This window comes from Mustela nivalis (assembly GCF_964662115.1).
Source record: "Mustela nivalis genome assembly, chromosome: 10".
Taxonomy (NCBI): Eukaryota; Metazoa; Chordata; class Mammalia; order Carnivora; family Mustelidae; genus Mustela; species Mustela nivalis.
Genome location: NC_139029.1, coordinates 75,953,383 through 75,978,518, shown reverse-complemented (window position 1 = coordinate 75,978,518; position 25,136 = coordinate 75,953,383). Strand labels below are relative to the sequence as shown.

Here is a 25,136-nt window from a genome sequence, read left to right as displayed (position 1 = left end):
TACTAGTACTTTTGTTTGTTTTAAGATTTGAGAGAGAGTGTGAGCCTGCGGGGGGGGGGGGGGGAGCACAAAGAGGGGCAAAAGGAGAAAGAGAGAATCTCCAGCCAGTTCCTTGCTGAGGAGGGAGCCTGCCACAGGACCCTGAGATCATGACCTGAAATCAAGAGTCAGATGCTCAGGGCACCTGGGTGGCTCAGGTAGTTGAACATCGGGCTCTCAGCTCAGTGGGGAATCTGCTTTTCCCTCTGCTTCCTCCACAGTACTCTCTCACTCACTCTCTTTCTCTCAAATAAATAAATTCTAAAAAAAAAATAAAAGTCAGATGCTCAACCGAGTAAGCCAACAACCAGGCACCCTTTACCAGTACCTATTTTTGACCAGTTAAGCATGCTGAGAGGTGAACTAGTCAGATGAAAAGCTGAAAAGGAATCAGAAGGTATACAGGGAAATTAAGAACAGGATCATTTAAGTACAAAACAAAATGATTCATAATTGAATAATAATCCATTTCTTTTCCTGCTATTTTGGGTGGCTGTGAGCTGATTTAGTCTTTTCAAAAGTCATTTTCCTTTTCATCCTATTTCTCTTCACCCTATTATCTCTGCATAAGTTATAGGTACCTTCTCCCACACTTCAGCTTCACAAAACTGTTCTTGAACCTCCATCTGTACTGGTAAAACCAACTTAGTTTTTATACCTAGTGTTCTGTTTGGTATCTTTATTTATTTATTTTGATAAGTATCTTTAAATGTTAATTGTTTTGAATTATAGTAATTTATTCTAATACATAGCCCATAATAATTTTATCACTCACCTTCTATCCTTTCTACTTACATACGTTCCCATCTGCCTGCTTACCCATTTTTGCCCTAAATGATATTGTAGTATGTTGACTGAGTAGGGTCAGGGAAGTCACGGAAGATTATAAAGGCCACAAATACCAGGAATTTTTAAAAACTGAGTTATGTAATGTATGCAGATTTGCTTTTCATTTAGGAAAAATACTATATCTGGCATATATATATATGTATATATAATTCCGTATCATCCATATTTTGGGTTTTCATTTATTGAAACATATGCTTTGTATATTATTTGCAGAGCCAGATGACTTCAGTGATACACATTCCTTATTATTACAATATTAATAATGGAAATAATAGAAGTTCTGTAGCATTACTTCATAAATAAGAATCCTTTCCAAATAAGGAGGAGGAAAATTGGGTGTTAATTCATTTCCTTCTTTTATTTCTTCATTATCATGATTAACTATCTTTTGCGAGGTCCCTGTCTGTTTTGGCAACAAATTTCATTAGATTTCAGAATTACTTAGTCTTCCTTTTTTTTTTTTTTTTTTTTTTAAGATTTTATTTATTTGACAGAGTGAGAGAGATCACAAGTAGACAGAGAGGCAGGCGGGTGGGGGTGTGTGGCAAGCAGTCCCCACTGAGCAGGGACCCGATGTGGGGCTTGATCCTAGGCAAGGGCAGAGGCTTAACCCACAGAGCCACCCAGGCGCCCCTAGTCTTCCTTTTTTTGAGACAGGCTTCAGTGGTGCATTTTGAGTTATATAGGTCAGCTTTAAAACTGAAAAAACTTTCATTACTACATAAGTGAGTCTACTTGGGAAAAATTAAAAGCAAGCATTTGTGAAAACTTCACATTTTTATTTTTATCCTTATAACTACTTTTTTTGATTCTTAAGTTACTTTTTCTAGACACTGAATATAAATCTTAAAATGATTTTCTTTGTAGTATTTTTTAAAGATCTAGTAAACTTATTATAAGAGAAAATTTATTTCCACAGCTTCTACACTCCTACATGCTTCTAAAATTATTACAGTTCATCATATGGAAGATTTGTAGAATTATGCTGAATAGAATGCACAACAGATTTTCTGTAACCTAATTTTGCCACAATTTTATTGCCTTATAAGTTTTAGGATTATGGGCCATATATTAGATTATTGTCATTAAAAACAACTAAGCTTTTAGGTTGCCTGGGTTCCTCAGTCAGTCAAGCCTCCAACTCTTGGTTTTGGCTCAGGTCATAATCTAAGCATCATGAGATCAAACATCTCACTGGGCTCCATGCTCAGCACAGAGTCTCACTGAAATTCTCTCTCCCTCTGCTCCTTCCCCCACTTGCCTATTCTCTCTCCCTCTCTTCTCTAAAATAAACAAAATCTATAAAAAACAAAAGGGGCACCTGGGTGGATCAGTCAATTAAGCATCTGTCTTCAGCTCAGGTCATGATCTCAAAGTCCTAGGATTGAACACAGAGTTCAGCTCCCTCCCCCACTCATGCTTGCTCTCTCTTTCTCAAATAAGTAAAATACTTATTTAGTAGCCATATCTGAATATTTAAAATGTGAATTTAAAAAATTTTTAATTAAAAATTCATTTTCTCCAAGATGGGACTGGGGAGGGCGATAAACCATTAGCGACTCTTAATCTGAGGAAACAAACTGAGGGTTGTTGGGGGGTGGAGGGCAGGGATAGGGTGGCTGGGTTATGGACATTACAGAGGGTATGTGCTATGGTGAGTGCTATGAATCGTGTAAGACTGATTCCCGACATGTACCCCTGAAGCAAAAAATACATTATATGTTAATTAAATAGATAAATTCATATCGTGAAAAAAAATTCAGTTTCTCATTGGCATTGGATGTGGCCATTTTAGATTTCTGTAACTTCACATATATTCCTAATGAGAATCACCTGGGTATATGTTCTTTTATGCATATAAATGCAAATTTCTGGGGTTAGCCCTAAATCTACTCAGTCTCCAAGTAAAGCACAGAAATCTACATTTTTAACTAACACAGTGAAGTTTGAGAACCTCTATATAATTATGAATAAAATCTATTTTATGAGATGTTTGTATACAAGGTAAAAAAATATTAACTATTTAAAACTGAATAATTAAAAGTTGATTACAAAATAGGTTTTCAAGTGGTCCACTTCTAGTTAAGGATAATTGGGTTCCTAAGTTTCCCTTTTTTTACCTAAGATATTTTCCTTTGTAAAGAGTACCTGGTAACTTAATACTACTACTGAAATTTTCTCTTTCCTCTTCTGTCTCCTCCTTCTCTCTCTTTATCCCCAATTCTCTCTCCTCCTTTCTCCCCTACCTCCAGCCCCTCCCCTCCCATTTTCCTTTCTTCCTAATAAAATTAAGACTTTATGACACTCTTTCTTTAAGTATATAGGAGGAAATACTTTTGGAGTAAAAGCTTAAAATATGGATGACAGAATAACCTTAAGCTGTTTTAGGTAAAATCTCTGTCTACACTGATCACCAGGAAGTTCATAACAAATTTGTGTTAGAAATATTTCCATCAGGGCGCCTGGGTGGCTCAGTCAGTTAAGCGTCTGCCTTTGGCTCAGGTCGTGATGACAGGGTCCTGGGATCAAGCCCCACATTGAGCTCCCTTCTCATCAGGGAGTCTGATTCTCCTTCTCCCTCTGTAATCTCTCTTGCTTTCTCTCTCTCTCTCTCAAATAAAAAAATATCTTTAAAAAAATAGGGGCGCTGGGGTGGCTCAGTCAGTTAAGCAGCTGGCTTCGGCTCAGGTCATGATTCCAGGATCCTGGGACCAAGCCCTGCATCGGGCTCCCTGCTCAGGGAGAAGCCTGCTTCTCCCTCCTCTGCTTGTAGCTCCCCCTACTTGTGCTCTCTCTGTCAAATAAATAAATAAAATCTTTTTTTCTTTTCTTTTTTTTTTTTAATTTATTTTCAGCATAACAGTATTCATTATTTTTGCACCACACCCAGTGCTCCATGCAATCCGTGCCCTCTCTAATACCCACCATCTGGTTCCCCCAACCTAACACCCCCACCACTTCAAACCCCTCAGATTGTTTTTCAGAGTCCATAGTCTCTCATGGTTCACCTCCCCTTCCAATTTACCCCAACTCCCTTCTCCTAACTCTTAAAAAAAAAAGAGAGAGAAATGTTTCCATCAAGAGGGAAGGAAGGAAAGGAATCCTCTAAAACTAGATCTATAACAAGGATATCAATTCAAAGGTCATGAGTTGAAGGAATATATAATATAGTCATTATAGGGATGGTTTTTACAGGGAAAGAAATGTCTCATCATATGGATTATTCTCAAATAATTTTCTCATGAATGAAACTTGTAAGCTATAGATCTCAAAATTAGGAGCTGTCCAAATGGTGTATTAATAATGAGTACAGGGGCGCCTGGGTGGCTCAGTGGTTAAGCCGCTGCCTTCGGCTCAGGTCATGATCCCAGGGTCCTGGGATCGAGACCCGCATCGGGCTCTCTGCTCAGCAGGGAGCCTGCTTCCTCCTCTCTCTCTCTGCCTGCCTCTCTGCCTACTTACGATCTCTGTCTGTCAAATAAATAAATAAAATCTTTAAAAAAAAAAAAAAAAAAAAAAAAAATAATGAGTACACTGTCCAAAGTACATTTTTGTTTTTATTGGTATTCACATAAAATAACCAGATGTAATGAATGTATTAAACAGGAAACTGTCTTTAAAGGTAAGATCAGATTTTATTTTTGTTTCTCTAACTCTTAACATGGGTTTAATAATAGTAGGCAATCAAGAAATGTTGAGCCAAAAAACTAATTCTTTCATTAATTCTTCTGAATAGACTGGATTATGGACAGAACTTGGAAAGATTGAGAATAATTTCTTAAAGCCACTCCATACAGGACTTAATATGTCAAAAGCACATTATGAAGCAGAAATTAAAAACAGCCAAGAAAATAGCCAAGGTTGGTAATGTGCATTTTTATTTTCGGATAGTTCTATTCAAAATAAAGAACTTTTTCATCTCATACTTGTTTATTTTCTAACAAACAAGGAAACATGACAGCTAAGTTATTTATAATTAAAATTATTTTTAGCAGATCTGTAAGCCAGTTAACACTGAAATTAGGTTAACAAAGATTTAAACCAAATTGAAGCATATTCTAGTTTAAAACCAGATTAAAATCAAATTCTGATTAAGAATCTAATTATATAACAAGTATTTCTATTTGGATATTACACTAACTTGGGTATGGCTCTGTCCATCCTCACCCTCAAGTAAATCTGTGCAAATTACAAAAGAGAATCTTAGATCCAGAATTACTTTTTAAAATCAGCAAACAATTCTATAATAATCTTTTGCTCTTTTCTGTATAGCTACGGGGTATTTCTTAAAGGCATTACTAGAATTTTTTTTTTTTTTTTTTTTTTTTTTTTTTTTTACTGTAATGGGTATAATAATGAAAGTAGCTTATAAGTTCATTATTGAAATCTGGGAGTTGTTTTCAATGGTTAAATGTGACACCTGATTTTTTTTCTTCTCTTACAGAAGTCCAAAAGTCTAAAGATCTTTGTTCTGTAACTGTAGGTGGAGAAGAGATCCCTAATATGCCTCCTGAAATGCAGCTTAAGGTAGATCTGAAATTTTCCTAAGTTATATCCAGCTGAAGACTTTTGGTTTTTTTTTGTTTTTTTTTTTTGTTTTTTTTTTTTTTTGCTCTAACAGCGACATTAATATAATACTAATTTCCCTTGGCACTGCAGGTCCTACATTCAGCTCTTTTCACATTTGATTTGATTGAAAGTGTTCTGGCTCGAGTAGAAGAACTCATTGAAATAAAAACAAAGTCTACCCCTGAAGAAAATATTGGGATAAAGTGAAACCTCCATTTCCTAAATAAAAACTAGTAAAATACTTTATTTTCCCTTATGATTATTTAATACCTTTATAAAGACTTTTCTGTAAAATACTGCTAGAAAAATAAATGTAGCTTTTCCCATTTACTAGTTTCTGTGATGACACATTACGGATCAGTAGTAGTCTTTGGTTTTAAAAAGATAATCCACATGGTAAATAATGCCCATGTATGTATTTTGAATCCTACTTAGTTGGAAATCTAATACAAACTAATAATATTCTATTATAATCTTATAAAATATAGTTGTATTGCCTTCCTTCATATAGTTGTAGTGAGTTTATAAATACATTTTACACTTTATGTTCCAATTAGCTGCCCTCTTATACTTCAGAATTCCTGGTGTCAAATATAGGAATATCACACCATTGCAAAAGTGTACAGAGAGGTACAATTAGGCCAGCTGGTTACTTCTCTTAATTTCTCTTTTTTTCCCTACCTCAAAAGTCTTATCTGGCACAGTCCCATCACCACCTGTCTAGCAGCAGTTATAATATGAACACATCTGCAAACATTAATTTTAGAAATACTGGCAGCCCTTGTGGAAAAGTTAAAAAGTGTACATGACTTTTCCTTTAGTCTAAGGGGCTAGTTAGAAAATGCTGTGTTTTTATTTTGTAGTAAATATTTTCCTTCCAACTTAACTTGTATCACCAAGAAACTGCATCTGAGTTTTATAATATGTGTATGTGCCAATTTTTTCTAAACATTATTAAAGGAATTACTCAACAAAGCTGAAAATCATTTTTAATCATATATATTTTATTCTTTTAAATTAAAAAATCTTTAAATATATATTTGAACATTTTAATTTAACTGGTTTAATTATTTTAACATTCTTCCAAAAGAACTTTTGTAATTGCTATTCTAATTTGGGTTACAGGAATCACTATTCAGTTTTAACTTTTGAAGTGTTTTCCAAACAGGACTTTGCTCAATGATGTAAGCCTCAGTTGTTATCATTCTATAGTAAATGCTATCTGTGTATGGTTTGGAGGCAGTCTGTAAGAAGTCATAAACATGCAACATTATTTATAGAAATAAGTATTTTTTATATTAGGATCATTTTATAATAACCATTTTATAATTTCATTTTAAAAACTTTCACTTATTCAACAAGTATCTAATCACCTTCTTTGTGCTTAAATACTACATGTGAGTTAATTATGAGTAACAGAAAAATGCTTGGCCTTTGTCTTTAAGGAATTTCAAACAAGCCAAAAGTAGAATACTTTAAGAACTGCTTTAATATGGAGATCTCTTCCAAGTATAAGAATAAAAATCACCTAACTCTGCCTAGGGTACACTTCATAGGGGAGGACAAGCATGGAAAGAAAGTGGACAACTTGTGAAGATCATTCTATAAAATAGTATGTTGCACTTTGAAAGTTCTTGACTACAACCTGATCAATAATTATATTTTAGAATTTGAAGGAAGATTTAAGAAACCAGTAGGGCCAATGCAGTGTATATATGCCAAATGGTCTTTTGGTCTAACGTTAGTCATTCTTGGAGTGGCTACTGGAAGTGAATTGAGAAGAAAGGCTGAGTTCATGCTTCAAAGAGCTGCACTGCATGCTGAAAAAGCAACTTCTCTGAGGGGAAAAGAAGCAGAATATCTGTTAATTCTGCTCAAGAGGGTGTGCATTTTGAAGTCAGAAACCCTAAAATCTATGAGTGCTATATTTGCATCATTTTCCTAGTGACTCACCTTAGCCATAGTGCACATAAGATTAATAGCATTTACTGTGTTGTGTACTGGAAGTATCCGTAAGTTACTACCCAGGAATCTGAAAAATAATTCATAAATTAAATAGATCATATAGCATACACAGACATCTGTTAAGCAGAAAGGAGACAGAAACCTTACTGTCTGTCATGCCCTGCCCTATTCCACAGAGGATATGATACGGCTTTATATCCAGAACTTAAGAGACTAAAAAGTGTTCACTTTTGTTTTGGTGTTGTAGAAGAATCTCAGAAATCAGCATGAACTCAAACTTGTCACCCTGATTCCTAGAATAGCCATTAAACCTGAATTTATTAAATATGACAAGTTAACATTATAGTGTTTATCTTTTAGCAAAATAACTCACCTACTTGAAAAGGATTAAGAACTAAAGTAAATACATGTGATTTAAGAAAAGTCTATATAGTACTATTCTTCCATACCTCTGCTGAATCCTGAACATCAGTTTCCATTCCTCAGGTCCATGGAGGGCAGCAGACAGAACCAAAAAACTCTTTTGGTGAATATTAATAAACTTTTCAATTTTGGCTAGGAATATTTCTTCAGCTGATATAAAGCATTCTTTAGCATCCATCAATAAAAATGCAAGTCCTAGGGAAGGTGAGCATAATATAAAACATCACTTTGTTGTAATAAGCAAATTTTTTTGTAAACTCTGTAGAATCAACAAAAGTAGCTATAATATAGCTCTAAATGTCCAGGACCCAAACCTGTAAGGAACAGAATTTGTTATAACAAAATTCTTATATTACAAAATGATTTAGGTAATTCTTTGAAATGCTTTATATAAAAGTATGACATTCTAGAGGAAACAACTTTGGTCAGTAACAATTTTCAAATTAAGGCACTTAACAATGAAAGTAATGCCTAATTTTAGTTAAAAGTTGTTTTTTTTGTGTATGTTATAATGACTTTTTTAAAAACTAGAAATCAAAATCTTGAGCCTTCAACTATTTCTTAGAGAAACCTTTGTAAAGAACGTTATTATTAAATTAAAACACTCTGTAAGCAGATAATCTAGGATTTTTTTTTTTTAAGATTTTATTTATCTGGGACGCCTGGGTGGCTCAGTTGGTTAAGATTTTATTTATCTGTCAGAGTATAAGCAGGTGGAAAGATAAGGAGCAGCAGACTCCCTGCTGAGCCAAGAAGCCCGATTCGAGACTCAATCCTAGGACCCTGGGATTGTGACCTGAGCCGAAAGCAGACACTTAACCAAGTTTAACCAACTGAGCCACCCAGGCATCCCATAATCTAGGATTTCTGAAATAGTATCAGGCCTTTAAGAATAGTCCTGAAGGAAAATTTGATCTAATTATAGCTCTTTAAAAGAGAAGGCAATCTGAGTAAAGTGATTATATTATTAAATGCTAATTGAATGAACCTGGGAAGTTTATATAAACCTTCCTGAACCTAAGTTCTCCCATCTATAAGACTGTAATAGGGGTGCCTGGGTGGTTCAGTGGGTTAAAGCTTCTGCCTTCGGCTCAGGTCATGATCCCGGGGTCTTGGGATCAAACCCCACATCGGGCTCTCTGCTCTGTGGGGAGCCTGCTTCCTCCTCTTTCTGCCTTGCTGATCCCTCTCTCTCTCTCTCTCTCTCTGTGAAATAAATAAATAAATATCTTTTTTTTTTTTTTAAGTGTAATAATAATTCTTTCATAGGTTTATTGGGAGGATTAAGTAAGATAGTATATATAAGTGGACAAGGGACACAGGAGTTATCAAAAACATTTCACTTCTCCGTAGAGGGCTCTCTATTCAACCAGGAAGGATGAGTTTGAAGTTGGATCACTTTAAGCCATTAGTTCTATTTCTAGAAGGTTTTGAAATCTGCCTGTCTTCCAAAGTCTCTGCTAAAGTTACCATTCTATCTGCAACCCTCCTGGTAAAATACTTCACTTCCACTTCTTTTATCACTTTAGTCATTTCCCTACCACAAACCTGTGCTCTGTGCTGCTGCTCCCTTCCCATCACCCTAGCCTTCTCACATCCTAATCTAATTCCTTCCTGTATTTTACCCATAGCCCTGTATTTTACAATTTTATGATTTGAGGAATTTCTATTTGTCTCTATTTGGTTCTTTTTTTTTTTTTTTTAGTTAGTATTTGTTTCCATTATATTCAGCAAACTCTTGTACAAAATCCTGAAAAAACATTCTCCTATATTATTTTTATAAATAGCTTTTGACCAATGTTGTGATGTTGGCTTCCTTGTTAATACTGGTAACACTTTAAGTACTGACTGTTGGAGAGATGGCTTTGTTCTACTTGCATCTTAGTTCCAAAGTATGTTGTTTTTACTGTCCTTTGCCAGATTCCACTGGTTCAGCTTTAGTTTTCCATTTGTTTAAAGAGGGAATGGGGTTGGGGGGGTCTTAAGTAGGCTCCATGCCTAGCACAGAGCCCGAGGCAGTGCTTGATCTCACAACCCTGAGATCATGACCTGAAGCAAAAGCAAGAGTTGGATGCTTAACTGACTGAGCCACCCAGGTGCCCCCAATTATAATCTAAACAGGAATGTATGTTGTGGTTGGCCACATGCACTACTTTTGCAATAGTAATGGAGTTATACATTTACTTCCCACAAAAGATAATATCTTAAGGTTATTACCTGGTGATTGAACTACAACTATTAGAATTTATACTCATGTATTTTATAAGAGGCTTAAATCAAGATAGTTAACAAATACACCGTACCAGAAAGAGAAAAGATAATTGATCCATTTTCCACTGAATCTGAGTACCGAATCTTGTGGCTTCGATTTTCTAGAGCAGTTGCAACTTCGTAACTCTAAAAAAAAAAATTTTTTTAGATGTGTCTGGAAATGAACAGTGCAAATCCAAGGACAATATTAAAGAACTATAAGAGAGTAAATGCAAACTTAGTTAAAAAGCAACTTGGAGGGACGCCTGGGTGGCTCAGCTGGTTAAGCGGCTGCCTTCAGCTCAGGTCATGATCCCAGCGTCCTGGGATCGAGTCCCGCATCGGGCTCCTTGCTCAGCCGGGAGCCTGCTTCTCCCCCTGCCTCTGCCTACCACTCTGTCTGCTTGTGCTCACTCTCACTCCTCTCTCTCTCTCTCTGACAAATAAATAAATAAATAAAATCTTTAAAAAAAATAATAATAAAATAAAAATAAATAAATAAATAAATAAAAAGCAACTTGGAGACAGATTTTGACGTGCATTAATGTAAATTGGAAGGTGGTTGGTGGTGAGTTTCTTAGATGGTTCACAATACCGTTAAGTGCCAGACATACAGAATAACACAAGGACACAGCCAATTCATTTCTGTATATTACAGTTACTTTTATACTTTTTTTTAAATTTTAAGATTTTATTAGATTTTATTTGTCAGAGAGCACAAGCAGGGGGTGTGGCTAACAGAGGGAGACGCAAACTCTCCACTGAGCAAGGAGCCCGAAGCAGGATGGGATCATGACCTGAGCCAAAGGCAGACACTTAACTGAGCAACCCAGCTGTCCCTAATTTTATACTTTTTAAAAATATGTGTTTATTTATTTTAGAGACAGAACACATGAGTGGGGAGGGAGGTGGCCAGAGGGAGAGGGAGAGCATCTCGAACAGACTCCCTGCTTAGCACAGAATCTGACATGGGCTCCATCTCACAACCCTGAGATCATGACCTGAGCTGAAACCAAGAGATGCCTAACTGACTGAGCCACCCTAAGCCTTAGACAAGACAGAAAACGTGTATAAACACAGCAACAAGGCTTATATTTTAAATGCCATTTAAAAAATCATCTCATTTCTGGGTGCCTGGGTGGCTCAGGTGGTTAAGTGACTGCCTTCGGCTCCAGTCATGATCCTGGGGTCCTGGGATCGAGTTCTGCATTGGGCTCCCTATTCAGGAGGGAGCCTGCTTCTCCCTCTCCCTCTGCCCCTCCCCCTGCTTGTACTCACTGTCTTGCTCTCTGTCAAATAAACAAAATCTTTTAAAAAATCATCTCATTTCCTATTCTATTCCATCTGAAGTAATTACTCAGATCATTTTTTTCCAAGCCACTAAGATATAAGTGGTTAATAGTGTTTCCTGATTGGTTATAACTCAAGCTGGCTGTTCTAAGAGTAGACAAAAATCCCTTAGGTACATTAATTGTATATTCTGCTTTAGAACATGTGTATCACAGGCTGGAATTTTAAGTATACAGGCTGGAATTATGTATGAAATATATGCTTCTTTTCTAGCCTAAGGAGAGCATTTTGTGCCAAACAGATCCTGACCTAGAGTACAACTATGGATCTTCCCATGAGTTTTCTTCCGCTGTTTTAAAATTATACATTGATTCCAGCAATGGCAGACTGTGTAATTTAGGCCAAACCTGCTGAGGCAACTAGAAAAGCTGGACAATTTTTTAAATGTGCTTGAATGCATCAGAGAGCTATCAGTATAGTGAAAAGTTCTAAGGTCAAAATCTACACAGAAATTCAGAGATATGAGACCAGCATTTAGGCCACCTTTTCCCTAAGGATATCTGCCAATACGGAAGGAGAGAGAGGCTGAACACGGCTTCTGACAAAAGTAGAACAGCTCTCACAGGGACTACAGCCTAGCTTCAAAGCATTTCAACCCCTGAAATTGTCTTTAGGTAATACTGTATTACTAGTGCTCCTAAGCACCTTGCAGAAGCACTCCCTAGAGTAACCTTTCTCAATCAGGTTTCCTCATACGAACTACAAAGAAAATTATTTGAGTGACTGTGTTTGCAATTCTCACATAACTAGTACCATTCTAGTTGTAGTTCATTTATTACATACAATAGCTGCTTTAGGGCTTGGATTGCCAGATTTAACAAATAAAAATAAAACCCAGTTGAATCTGAGTTTCAGATAAACAACATTTTTTTTAGTGTAAGGATTTTCCATGCAATATTTGAGAGGTACTTCCTCTAATTTCATTGTTTACTTAAAACCCAAATGTTGTAACTAAATGTCCTGTATTTTATGGGGCAACCCTTAGGGCTTTGGGGATTTAATTCTCTTACAAAATTAAGACTTCTTAGAGGAACAGAACACTATTCTAGGCCTCAAATTATTTCTACAATTTTTCAAATACAAATTCCAACACACAACCAAAAATAATCAGACATACAAAGAGACAAAATTACTTGAAAGAGAACTATGGGAAAATAGGCAATAGAAACAGGCTCACAAGGGCTGTTTCATATAGTGAAGTTACATCAGATACATGCCTAAAAATAGTGTTTACTATGTTCAAGGAGATGAAAGACAAGATTGAGAATTTTGGCAAAAACCCCTACAAAGTATAAAAGGATATAATAGATGTCAAAGAATCAGGAAAGCTTCATAAAATATGAGTGAAACTTTAAAGTGGAAAGGAGTTTATTAAGCAGACAAGTGAAGGAAGAAGGCAAATGTGAGAAGACCATGGACAGAAAGAGTAAAGGCAGAGGCATCCAGACCCAAAAGTATGATTCTTATAAGTGTATAAGGTGTACACAAGTCAGTTAATTTGGAGATGGTATTAGGAATAACTGCTGGCATATCCTAAGGACCCATACCCAATATTAATGAATTAATATGCCATATTAATGAATTTCAATCATATTCTATCAGTAGCTGCACCTGTGTTGAGTATATATATAGTAATGTAAAGGCTTGTCAAATCATTACGCTGTACAACTGAAAACAAATGTTAATACTGTATGTCAACTATACTTCAATTAAAAACAGTAATAAATTTTTGGGGGTGCCTGGGTGGCTCAGTCGGTTAAAGCCTCTACCTTCGGCTCAGGTCATGATCTCAGGGTCCTAGGATCGAGCCCCGTGTCAGGCTTTCTGCTCAGCAGAGAGCCTGGTCCTCCTCTCTCTCTGCCTGCCTCTCTGCCTACTTGTGGTCTCCATCAAATAAATAAATAAATCTTTTTTTTAAGAAGTAATAAATTTTTTAAAAATCATACTCTGTCTGGGGTGCCAACTAAAAGAATTATGACAAAAATAATAAAAGAAAATAATAAAGATAAAAATAGAGATACTGAATCAAGAAAAAAACAGCCAAGGAGCACCCGAGTGGCTCAGTCGTTAAGCATCTGCTTTCAGCTCAAGTCATGATACCAGGGTCCTGGGATCAAGCCCCACATTGGTCTCCCTGCTTGGCAGGAAGCCTGCTTCTCCCTCTCCCACTCCCCCTGCTTGTGTTCCCTCTCTCGCTGTGTCTCTATCAAATAAATAAAATCTAAAAAAAAAAAAAAAACCCAGCTGAATTCAAGAATTAATTTTTCAAAATAACCAGGAGCTAAGACCAGATTTTCCAAAGCATGTTTCATGGAATATTAGTCCCATGAAATATTAAAAGATGTTTCTTGTATTCAAATAATATTGGGAAACACTAATATTACTTTGTCTCCTTTTGAGGATTTACCATGCATTTAGGCATATGAAAGGCTCTTAAGAGTAGTGCAGTAAAAAAAAATTAAAAAAAAAAACTTATAAAAATATGTTCATATAAGCATTCCAAATATAATCCAATACTTCCTTCTACAGATTTAACACCTATTAATATTGTGTAAAACTAGTTTCTGTCTACCAAATCTACTCATAAGAAAGGAAATACAAACAAAAACAGAAATGGGAAAGGGTACTCAATCTGATAGGAAATTTAAAAGAATGTCAGTATGAAAATTTTAATTGCAAAGCAAGATGGTTAAACATAATAAACGAATTATGAAGTAATTGTTCTTGGCAAATCAGTGTGGATTGCTGGCTCCATCTCTCAGTATCAGTCTCAAAAACTTTAGGATTAAGAGAAAAACAGGAATTCCAGAAACCTAACAAAAAGAAGCAAGAAAAAAACCAATGAGACTTAAGGCTGTCTTAAACTGGTTTGTGTTATGGAGCTAGATGGCGAAAGCCAATAGGGCAAAGTGCTGCTTGAGGTAGCAGTGGGAGGATAGAATGGATTAAAAAAATATTTTTAGTCTTATTCTTGCCTCTCTCATATTTACTGTGGAATAATCATTTATTTCCCCTTCCTCTAGACATAACTAGTGTCCATAGATAAATACTAAGGCAATGGAGAAATCCTATTGGCTGAGGAGCTAAAGTGGTTGTGGACTGACCAACTGCCTTCAGGCATTCAACTTCCTATCCCTTCCCCAACCCAACTGTATGGAGACAGCTTCCCCCTAATGCCACTAAGGTACACAGATCAGTTTCTGTGGTTTATTTCTTCAAAACATTAATGTGCATTTTATTGTTTCTCGAATCCTTTAATATCTCTATTAGAACAGACTTACAGAGAAAAAACCATAAAAAATTTCCAGCCTTCAAATATTTAGAGAAGTAGGATTTGAAAATGGATGCAGTAAAGTTTAAAATTTATCTTTAAAATACATTTAGTTTATGTACTTGTGAATCCACAGAACTTTGGAAATCAAGCTAAGGATATTTTAAAAATATTGTACTATTGCTTTTAATTTTTAAATTAAAGATCAATGGCCAAATGCCTCTTTACCTTAAGAGATGAGCTAATAATAATAGTCGTTGTCCATTTTATTTTTTCTTTTCTGCCATTTTCAGCCATCTGTCTGTCTCTGGATCAACCCAGGTTCTAGTGGTGCCACAATCTGAAAAAAAGAAGGAGTAAACAGGACTATGTAGAAATGTTTTTTTAATGAAAATTAAACAGAAATGAAACTAGGTGAATGGAGACATGCTAAAGAATAGCTGAAAGTTAAAATTTGACACTAAAAAATATGTCTTTGTATACATTAAGCTTTTTCAATACCATGCTTCATGTTGCATGCAATACCATGCTTCCTACTGTTAAAAAAGAGAAAGAACACCCTAAATGTAGTCACTTGTGCTAACTCCACATCAGTAAACCAAAATGTATACCTAACCTAACTATGGTTTCAACCCCCTTGAATGTATGTAACCTTTAACAAGTTAACACCAAATTACCTGGTTAGCACTAAAGAAATAAATAATCCACCCAATAAACCCCTACCCTTCCCTCAGGAAGGTGACCTTGTCTGAAACAAGGCATTCTTTGCAAATAATTTCTTTTTTCCATCTTTCTTTAAAACCTCCCTTTTGGGCGCCTGGGTGGCTCAGTGGGTTAAGCCACTGCCTTCGGCTCAGGTCATGATCTCAGGGTCCTGGGATCGAGTCCCTCATCAGGCTCTCTGCTCAGCAGGGAGCCTGCTTCCTCCTCTCTCTCTCTCTGCCTGCCTCTCTGCCTACTTGTGATCTCTCTCTGTCAAATAAATAAATAAAATCTTTAAAAAATAATAAATATAAATAAAAAATAAATAAAACCTCCTTTTTCTACAGCTTGGTGGAGCTCCTTTCCCTTGCTAATTGGGATGTTGCCCAATTCATGATTCACTGAATGAAGCCAATCTGATTTTTAAATTTACTTAGTTGAATTTTTGTTATCTAACTCTATTAACAATTACTAAAAGAAATGGCTCCCATTTCAAGGCACTAACTTCATAAAAGAAGACTTGTGTCAAGAACTGTCAAAGGTCTGTGGTTTTATTGTATTTGTAAGCTAAAAAGAAGTTAGCCTGCCCAGAGTTTCATGGATATAACAAAAAACATAAGACTCTTGGATCAGAGGACAAAGAATGGTTTTTTACTTGTTTTTTAACTCACAGCAAGAGAAGTAATCTCATTCTCTCTATTTTTTAAAGATTTATTTTTTTACAGCGAGACAGAGAACATGGAGAGATGGGGAGAAGGAGAGAGAGAATCTCAAGTATACTCCCGATTGAGTACAGGCCCAACATGAGGGTCAATCTCACAGCCCTGAGATCATGACCCGAGCCAAAATCAAGAGTCGAATGCTTAACTGACTCTGCCACCCAGGCACCCCAGTATCCTCATTCTCTTGCAGCAATCCCCCAAGTCCAATTCCCACACAGTTATGGGGCAAAGGCCAGGTAATATCAGCAGAAACAGTGAGTTGTATTATAGGAGAGGAACCCTGAGTTTAGAAATCCCTAATTTTTATAATGGGCTGCAATCAAACCTTCCCTGTGCTCTAGAGCAAAATACTATCTCTAACCTACAAAATTATTCATTACACAAACATCCTTGAAAAGATAGTTGAGAGGTGGGGCCGACATATGTGTATTTCTGTTGGTACTGTTAATGCCTGTCTGGGGACCATACTTTAAGAAATGTTATACTAAAGGAAGGAAGAGTATTCTGGGCAAGAACAACACAAAATGATAGAGCAAGATGGCAGAGAAGTAGAAGACCTAAATTTCCTCTACTCCCAGGAATTCAGCTAGATAGTTATCAAACCATTCTGAACACCTACAAACTCAATAGGAGATTGAAGAAAAGAATAGCAGCAATTCTATGAATAGAAAAGTGACCACTTTCTGGAAGGTTGGATGTGCAGAGAAGTGAATTCAAGGTTATATACAGGAAGACAGACCTCGGGGGGAGGAAGCCTCCATCAGCCGGCTCCTGGCAAGTGATCGAGCAGCAGAGCACAAAATCAGAACTTTTAGAAGTCCACCTCACTGAGGGACATTGCTCAGAGGCTAAGTGGGGGATGGAGTCCTTGCAGGGACAATGTGTCTCAGGACCTTCAGGATCACAGAAAGACTGAGGGTGCCTGAGTGTGGCAGAGCTCCCAGGTATCAGAACAGGGAAGCTGGCTGCAAAGACAAAGCCAAGGAGTGGGCTCTCAATTCAGGGTTGCCATAAACCATGATCCCTGGCAAAGTCGGGCCACTGCTCTTTGAGCAAGGACCCCAAAAGTGCAGATCTGGGGAGACCCCCACCACTTCCTCCACCAGGAAGAGTGGCACAGGAGTGCACTGCAGGAATTGGCAGGGTTTGGAGACTCCAAACGGTGCCATATGCCAGAGATAGGAATGCTCAGTCACAGGCTGGGTGAGCACAGAGTGCAGCCAGAGACCAGAGATAGAGGAGTGACTGCTTTTCTCTGAAGGCACACTAAGGAATGGGACCCTGAGCTTTCAGCTCCTCCAGGCCAGAGACTGAGAGGCCACCACTTTCATTCTCATCCTCCAAAGCTGAACAGAAAGTATTCAGGGAACAAAAGCTACTGAGAGCAAAACTGAGCAGATTACTTATCCTGCCTCCTAGAAAGGGCAGTGAAATTACACCTTGGAATCATAGCAACAGGCCCTGCCCCCAGAGTATCAGCAAGAACATTCAGCCAAGAACAAGGTTACCAATCAATGAGAACTGCAAAACTCCAGTGCTAGGGGAATACAGCACATAGAATTCATGGCTTTTTTTCCCATGATACTTTAGTCTGTCAAAGGTAAAAAGTTTTAATTTTCTTTTTTCTTATTTTTCCATTTTCCTTTTTTTTTTTTTTTTTAAAGGAGAGAGGTGTTTTTTGTTTTTTTTTAAGATTTTTTATTTTTTGGGGTGCCTGGGTGGCTCAGTGGGTTAAGCCGCTGCCTTCGGCTCAGGTCATGATCTCAGGGTCCTGGGATCAAGTCCCTCATCAGGCTCTCTGCTCAGCCTGCTTCCTCCTCTCTCTCTCTGCCTGCCTCTCTGCCTACTTGTAATCTCTCTCAGTCAAATAAATAAATAAAATCTTAAAAAAAAAGATTTTTTATTTTTTATTGACAGAGATCACAAGCAGGCAGAGAGAGGAAGGGAAGCAGGCTCCCTGCTGAGCAGAGAGCCTGATGCGGGACTTGATCCCAGGACCCTGAGATCATGACCTGAGCCAAAGGCAGAGGCTTTAACCCACTGAGCTACCCAGGCGCCCCTCCATTTTCCTATTTTAACCAACATCTTATCAATACATTTTTTAAAAATCTGTTTTAATTTTCATTTTTACAATCATATTCTACCCGTGCGTTGTATTTAACCTTATTTTTTCTATGTGTGTGTGTTTGTTTTAATTTGGGGATACAGTTTCTTCTAACAGACCAAAATATACCCTAAATCTACTGTATGGCTTTAATCTAGTCTCCTGCCTGATCACATTCTCTCCTTTTTTTTTTCTCTTTCTTTCTTTTTTCAACCAACTTCTCATCAATTCCTCTTTTAAAATCTTTTTTAATTTTCATCTTTACTGTCATATTCCATCCCTTCATTGTATTTACCTATATATATATACATATATATATGTATATCTTTAAAATTTTGTGAGGCAGTTTCTTCTAAAAGATCAAAATACACCCAAAATCTAGTGTGTGGTTCCATTCTATTCACCAGCCTGTTCATATTCTTTTCCTCTTTACTTTCCTTTCTTCTACCAGTTGTGGGTCTCTTCTGATTTATTTAGTGTATATTTTTCTGGAGTCTTTGTTATCCTTTTACCATTTTTCTCTCTCATTCATCTATTCTTCTCTGGACAAAAGGACAAAACAGAAAAACTCACTGCAAAAAAAAAAAAAAAGAACAAGAAGGAGTACCGACTGCCAGGGACCTAATCAGTAAGGACATTGGTAAGATGTCAGAAATAGAGTTAAGAATGAGAATTATAAAGATATTAGCTAAGCTTGAAAAAAGCATAGATGATACTAGAGAATACTTTTCTGGAGAAATAAAAGAACTAAAATCTAACCAAGTTGGGATCAAAAAGTCTATTAATGAAGTTCAATAAAAAATGGAGGCTCTTACTGCAGAGTAAATGAGGCAGAAGAGAGAATTAGTGATATAGAAGACAAGATGATAAAGAATAAAGAAGCTGAGATAAAGAGAGATAAACAACTACCAAATCATGAGGGAAGAATTTGAGAGATAAGTGGTACCACAAGACGAAACAATATCAGAATTACTGGGATCCCAGAAGGAGAACAAAAGAGGAGCAGAAGGAATATTGGAGCAAATTAAAATGAAGAACTTCCCTAATTTGGGGACGGAAATAGGCATCAAAATCCTGGAGGCACAGAGAATCCCCCTCAAAAATCAATAAAAATAGGTTAACACCCTGTTATCTAACAGTAAAACTTACAAGTCTCAGAGACAACAACAACAAAAAATCCTGAAAGCAGCTCAGGAACAAAGAGATCTGTAACCTACAATGGTAGGAATATTAGACTGGCAGCAGGCCTATCCACAGAGACCTGGCAGGCCAGATGGACTGGCATGATATATTCAGAGCAATAAACGAGAAAAATATGCAGCCAAGAATACTATACCCAGCTAGGCTGTCACTGAAAATAGAAGGAGAAATGGGGCACCTGGGAGGCTCAGTCATTAAACGTCTGCCTTCAGCTCAGGTCATGATCCCAAGGTCCTGGGATCAAGCCCCCCATTGGGCTTCCTGGTCAGTGGGAAGCCTGCTTCTCCCTCTCTCACTCCCCCTCTTGTGTTCTCTCTCTGTCTCTCTGTCAAATAAATAAATAAAATCTTTAAAAAAAATAGGAGAGATAAAAAGCTTCCACGACAAACAAAAACTGAAAGAATTTACAAATACCAAACCAGCCCTACAGAAATATTGAAAGGGGTCCTCTAAGCGAAGAGAGAGCCTAAAAGTAATAAGACCAGAAAGGAACAGGGACAACATACAGTACATTACAGGCAATACAATAGCACTAAATTCATCTTTCAATAGTTACCCTGAATGTAAATGGGCTAAATGCCCCAATCAAAAGACACAGGTATCAGAATGGATAAAAAAATAAGACCCACTGATATGCTGTCTGCAAAAGACTCATTTTAGAACCAAAGACACCTCCAGATTTAAAGTGGTGGGGTGGAAAGCCATTTACCATGCTAATGGACATCAAAAGAAAGCTGGGGTGGCAATCCTTTTATCAGACAAATTGGATTTTAAACTGAAGACTATAGGGCGCCTGGGTGGCTCAGTGGGTTAAGCCTCTGCCTTCGGCTCAGGTCACGATCTCAGGTTCCTGGGACCGAGTCCCGCATTGGACTCTCTGCTTGGCAGGGAGCTTGCTTCCTCCTCTCTCTCTCTGCCTGTCTCTCTGCCTACTTGTGATCTCTGTCAAATAAATAAATAAAATCTTTAAAACTGAAGACTATAATAAGAGATGAGGAAAGTCACTATATCATACTCAAAGGGTCTGTCCAACAAGAAGATCTAACAATTTTAAATATCTATGCCCCTAACACGGGAGCAGTCAATTATATAAGCCAAATAATAAAATAAAAAAACATAGCAACAATAGTACAGTAATAGTAAGGGACTTTAACACCCCTGTCACTGAAATGGACAGATCGTCTAAGCAAAAGATCAACAAGAATATAAAGGTTTTAAATGACACACTGGAACAGATGGACATCACAGATATATTCAGAACATCCCATCCCAAAGCAACAGAATACACATTCTTCTCTAGTGCAAATGGAACATTCTCAAGAATAGATATCCTGGGTCACAAATCAGGTCTCAACTGGTAGCAAAAGACTGGGATCATTCCCTGCATATTTTCAGACCACAATGCTCTGAAACTTGAACTCAATCACAAGAGGAAAGTTGGAAAGAACCCAAATACATGGAAGCTAAAGATCATCCTACTAAAGAATGAATGAGTCAACCAAGAAATTAAAGAAAAATGTAAAAAATTCATGGAAGCATATGAAAATGAAAACACAACTGTTCAAAATCTTTGGGATGCAGCAAAGGCAGTCCTAAGAGGAAAGTATATAGCGCTACAAGCCTTTTTCAAGAAACAAGAAAGGTCTCAAATACACAACCTAACCCTACACCTAAAGGAGCTGGAGAAATAACAGGAAAGAAAGCCTAAACCCAGCAGGAGAAGATAAATAATAAAGATAAGAGCAGAAATCAATGAAATAGAAACCAAAAGAACAGTAGAGCAGGCCAACAAAACTAGAAAGTGGTTCTTTGAAATAATTAATAAGACAGATAAACTCCTGTCCAGACTTACCAAGAAGAAAAGAGAATGAATGAAAGAGAAGAGATCAAAACCAACACTGAATAAATAAACAATTGTAAGAACGTATTATGAGCAACTTATGCACCAGCAAATTAGACAATCTGGAAGAAATGGATGAATTCCTAGAGACTATAAAGTACCAAAACTAAACCAGGAAGAAATAGAAAACCTGAACAGACTCATAACCAGTAAGGAAATTGAAATGGTAATCAAAAATCTCCCAAGTCCCCAGTGCCAGACATCTTCCCAAGGGAATTCTACCAAACAGTTAAAAAATAATTAATACCTATTCTCCTGAAACTGTTCCAAAAAATACAAATGGAAGGAAAACTTCCAAACTCATTTTATGAGGTCAGCATTACCTTGATCCCAAAACCAGAAAAGATCCCATCAAAAAGGAGAATTACAGACCAATATCCTTGATGAACACATATGCAAAAATTCTCACCAAAATACTAGCTAACAGGATGCCTGGGTGGCTCAGTGGGTTAAAGCCTCTGCCTTCTGCTCAGGTCATGATCTCAGGGTCCTAGGATGGAGCCCCGGGCTCTCTGCTCAGCAGGGAGTCTGCTTCCCCCTCTCTCTCTGCCTGCCTCTCTGCCTACTTGTGACTCTTTCTCTGTGTCAAATAAATAAGTAAAATCTTTAAAAAAAAATAAAAATAAAATTCTAGCCAGCAGGATCCAACAGTATATTAATAGGATTATTCACCACGACCACATGGGATTTATTCCTGGGCTGCAAGTTCGGTTCAACATCCACAAATCAATCAATGTGATACAATACATTAATAACAGAAAGAATAAGAACCATATGATACTCTCAATAGATGCTGAAAAGGCATCTGACAAAGTACAGTATCCTTTCTTGACCAAAACTCTTCAGAGTGTAGGGATAGAGGGTACATACCTCAATATCATCAAAGCCATCTATGAAAAATCCACAGCGAGTATCAATCTCAATGGGGAAAAACTGAGAGCTTTCCCCCTGAAGTCAGGAACACAGCAGGGCTGTCCATTATCACCACTGCTATTCGACATAGTACTAGAAGTCCTAGCCTCAGCAGACAACAAAAAGAAATAAAAGGCATCCAAATCAGCAAAGACGAAGTCAAACTTTCACTCTTTGCAGATGATATGATACTTTATGTGGAAAACCCTAAAGACTGCCCCAAAACTGCTAGGACTTATACAGGAATTCAGTAAAGTGTCCAGATATCAAATCAGTGCACAGAAATCAGCTGTATTTATATACACCAACAATAAGACAGAAGAAAGAGAAATTAAGGAATCAATCCCATTTACAATTACACCCCAAACCGTAAAATACCTAGGAATAAATCTAACCAAAGAGGCAAAGAATCTGTACTCAGAAAGCTATAGAATATTGATGAAAGAAATTGAGGAAGACACCAAGAATGGAGGAACGTTCCATGCTCATGGATTGGAAGAACAAATATTGTGAAAATGTCTATGCTACCTAGAGCAATCTACCCATCTAATGCAATCCCTATCAAAATACCATCAACTTTTTTCAAAGAAATGGAACAAATAATCCTAAAATTTGTATGGAGCCAGAAAAGACCCTGAATAGCCAGAGGAATGCTGAAAAAGAAAAGCAAAGCTGGTGGCATCACAATTCCAGACTTCAAGTTCTATTACACAGAAGTCATCATCAAGACAGTATTGTACTGGCAGAAAAACAGACACATAGATCAATGGAACAGAATAGAGAGCCCAAAAATAGACCCTCAACTCTATGGCCAACTACTCTTCAACAAAAAGGGAAAAAATGTACAATGGAAAAAAGACCATTTTTCTATTATTTATTGCACTACTTGGCATTTACCCCAAAGATACAAATGTAGTGATCCAACAGGGCATGTGCACCTGAACGTTTATAGCAGCAGTGTCCACGATAGCCAAACTATTTTTTGTCCACTGTCCGGAGAGTGGACAAGAGCCTAGATGTCCATCAACAGAAGAATGGATAAAGATGTGGTATACACACACATACACACACACATACATACATACAAACACTGGAATATTATGCAGTTGTCTCCCTAGAGATCCCTTCTCATTTCTGCAGATATAAACTGGATATTTCTCTGACTTACTAGCTGTCATTCTGGGACTTCCCATGACCTCTCTCCTGTGTTAGAAGCCATGTTTCCCTTTCCTTGATTTATTTTTTTGTTTCACTGAACATTCTTTAGAAGTTCCCTTAAAAAGAGTATGTGCAGCAAATAAATAATATAAACACATGTAATTTGAGCCCTTGAATATTTGAAAATTTTTATCCTATCTACATATTTGATTGGTATTTATAAATATTTATACATGTATTTATATATGTTTGTGCCTGTGTATCCTATATGTTTTCTTTCAGAACTTTATAAATATTACTCTGTTGTTTTCTAGATAACCCATGTAGCTGTGCACATTTCATGCTAATTCATATTCCTTCTCTGTAAGTGATTCATTTTTCATTTGTTTTATCCAGAAGCTTTTTTAATACCTTAATGTTAGGCATCTTTCCTAATCTCTAGCGTTCTGAAATTTCACACAAATGTGTCTTTGGGTAGATCTTTTTACCTGCATTGTGCTAAGTACTCAGCAAGACCTTTTAATCTGGATACTCATTTTCAATTCTAGAAAACTACTTTGTAATACTTATTTAATATTCCCAATATTCTTTTTTTCCCCCTTGCAACTGCTATTAGTTGGGTATTAGATCTCATAGCTTGATCTTGGTTCTCTACTGTTTTTTTCTTTCTTTCTTTCTTTCTTTTTTTTCATTTTCCAGGTGATTTTTCCTAACCAGCTCTAAAGGTTTTTTTTTTTTCCTTATCTTTGATTTTCTGTAGTTTGAGTATGATATGTCCAGATGGGGTTTTGTTTTGTTGTTGTTTTGTCATTTATCATCCTTGGTGTTCCCTGAGATTCCTCGATCTGTGGTTTAGTGTCTGGCATTAATTTGGGGAAATGGAAATTCTTAGTCACTGCTTCAAAAATTTCTTCTGTTTCTTTCTCTTTCTTCTCTTTTTGGTATTCACATTACACATATGTTACACTTACAATCATCCCACAGTTCCTGGATATTTTGCTCAGTTTTTGCAGTCTTTTTTCTCTTTCCTTTTCAGTTTTGGAAGTTTCTATTAGCATATTCTCAAGCTCTGAGATTCTTTCCTCAGCTGTGTCAATTCTACTAATGAGTCCACCAGATGCATTTTTTCTGTTTTTTTTCTGTTACATTCTCTTTTATTTCTAACACATCTTTTTTTATTCTTTCTTACAATTTCCATCTCTCTGCTTACACTATCCATCTGTTCTTGTTATATTGTCTACTTTTTCCATTACATCCTCCCATGTAGCCATTACAGTTGTTTAAAATTCCTAGTCTGATAATTCCAACATCCCTGTTATATCTTGGCCTGACTCTGATGCAGTCTCTTCAAATTATGTTTTCTCCCTTTTAGTATGCCTTAGTTTTTTGTTGAAAGCCTAACATGACCTATTTGGTAAAAGAAACTGGTACACAGGCTTTTGCTGACACGGCGGTAAGGTATAAAGGGAGGAGGATTCTATAGTCCTACTATTACATCTCAGTTTTTTCAGGAGCCTGCACTGCTAAGCTGTGAATTTCACTAGTGTTTCTCAGATTTTTTCCCCCTGTTTAGGTGGGACAGGATGCTTGAGCAGGCTAACACTGGTATTTCCCTTTACCCATACTGATTAGTCTATGAGAAAATACCAAGAGGGTTAGGTTCTGGTAAAGTAGCTTCTCTTGAGGGAAGACTTTTTTTTAGTTATTTTATTTTACTTATTT

General features: G+C 36.8%; 2 protein-coding genes across 3 annotated transcripts in view; one reads left to right on the top strand and one right to left on the bottom strand.

The window, feature by feature from the left end:
• The window catches only part of GLMN (glomulin, FKBP associated protein), a 34,708-nt gene extending 29,010 nt beyond the window's left edge, over nt 1–5,698 (top strand). The window contains exons 17-19 of the mRNA XM_082688686.1: nt 4,625–4,748; nt 5,333–5,415; nt 5,548–5,698. Coding sequence (XP_082544812.1) covers nt 4,625–4,748; nt 5,333–5,415; nt 5,548–5,664 — 324 coding nt within the window. The 3' untranslated portion in view covers nt 5,665–5,698. The remainder of the gene's footprint in view (nt 1–4,624; nt 4,749–5,332; nt 5,416–5,547) is intronic.
• Nucleotides 5,699–6,520: 822 nt separating this feature from the next.
• Nucleotides 6,521–25,136, bottom strand: part of LOC309843305 (protein SPO16 homolog) — a 32,754-nt gene continuing 14,138 nt past the window's right edge. For both annotated transcript variants that reach the window (XM_082688689.1, XM_082688690.1), the window contains exons 2-6: nt 14,945–15,056; nt 10,149–10,242; nt 7,872–8,040; nt 7,411–7,489; nt 6,521–6,701 (exon numbers count right to left, since the gene is read on the bottom strand). In XM_082688689.1, the coding sequence (XP_082544815.1) occupies nt 6,567–6,701; nt 7,411–7,489; nt 7,872–8,040; nt 10,149–10,242; nt 14,945–15,013 (546 nt within the window). In that variant the 5' untranslated portion in view covers nt 15,014–15,056 and the 3' untranslated portion in view covers nt 6,521–6,566. The remainder of the gene's footprint in view (nt 6,702–7,410; nt 7,490–7,871; nt 8,041–10,148; nt 10,243–14,944; nt 15,057–25,136) is intronic.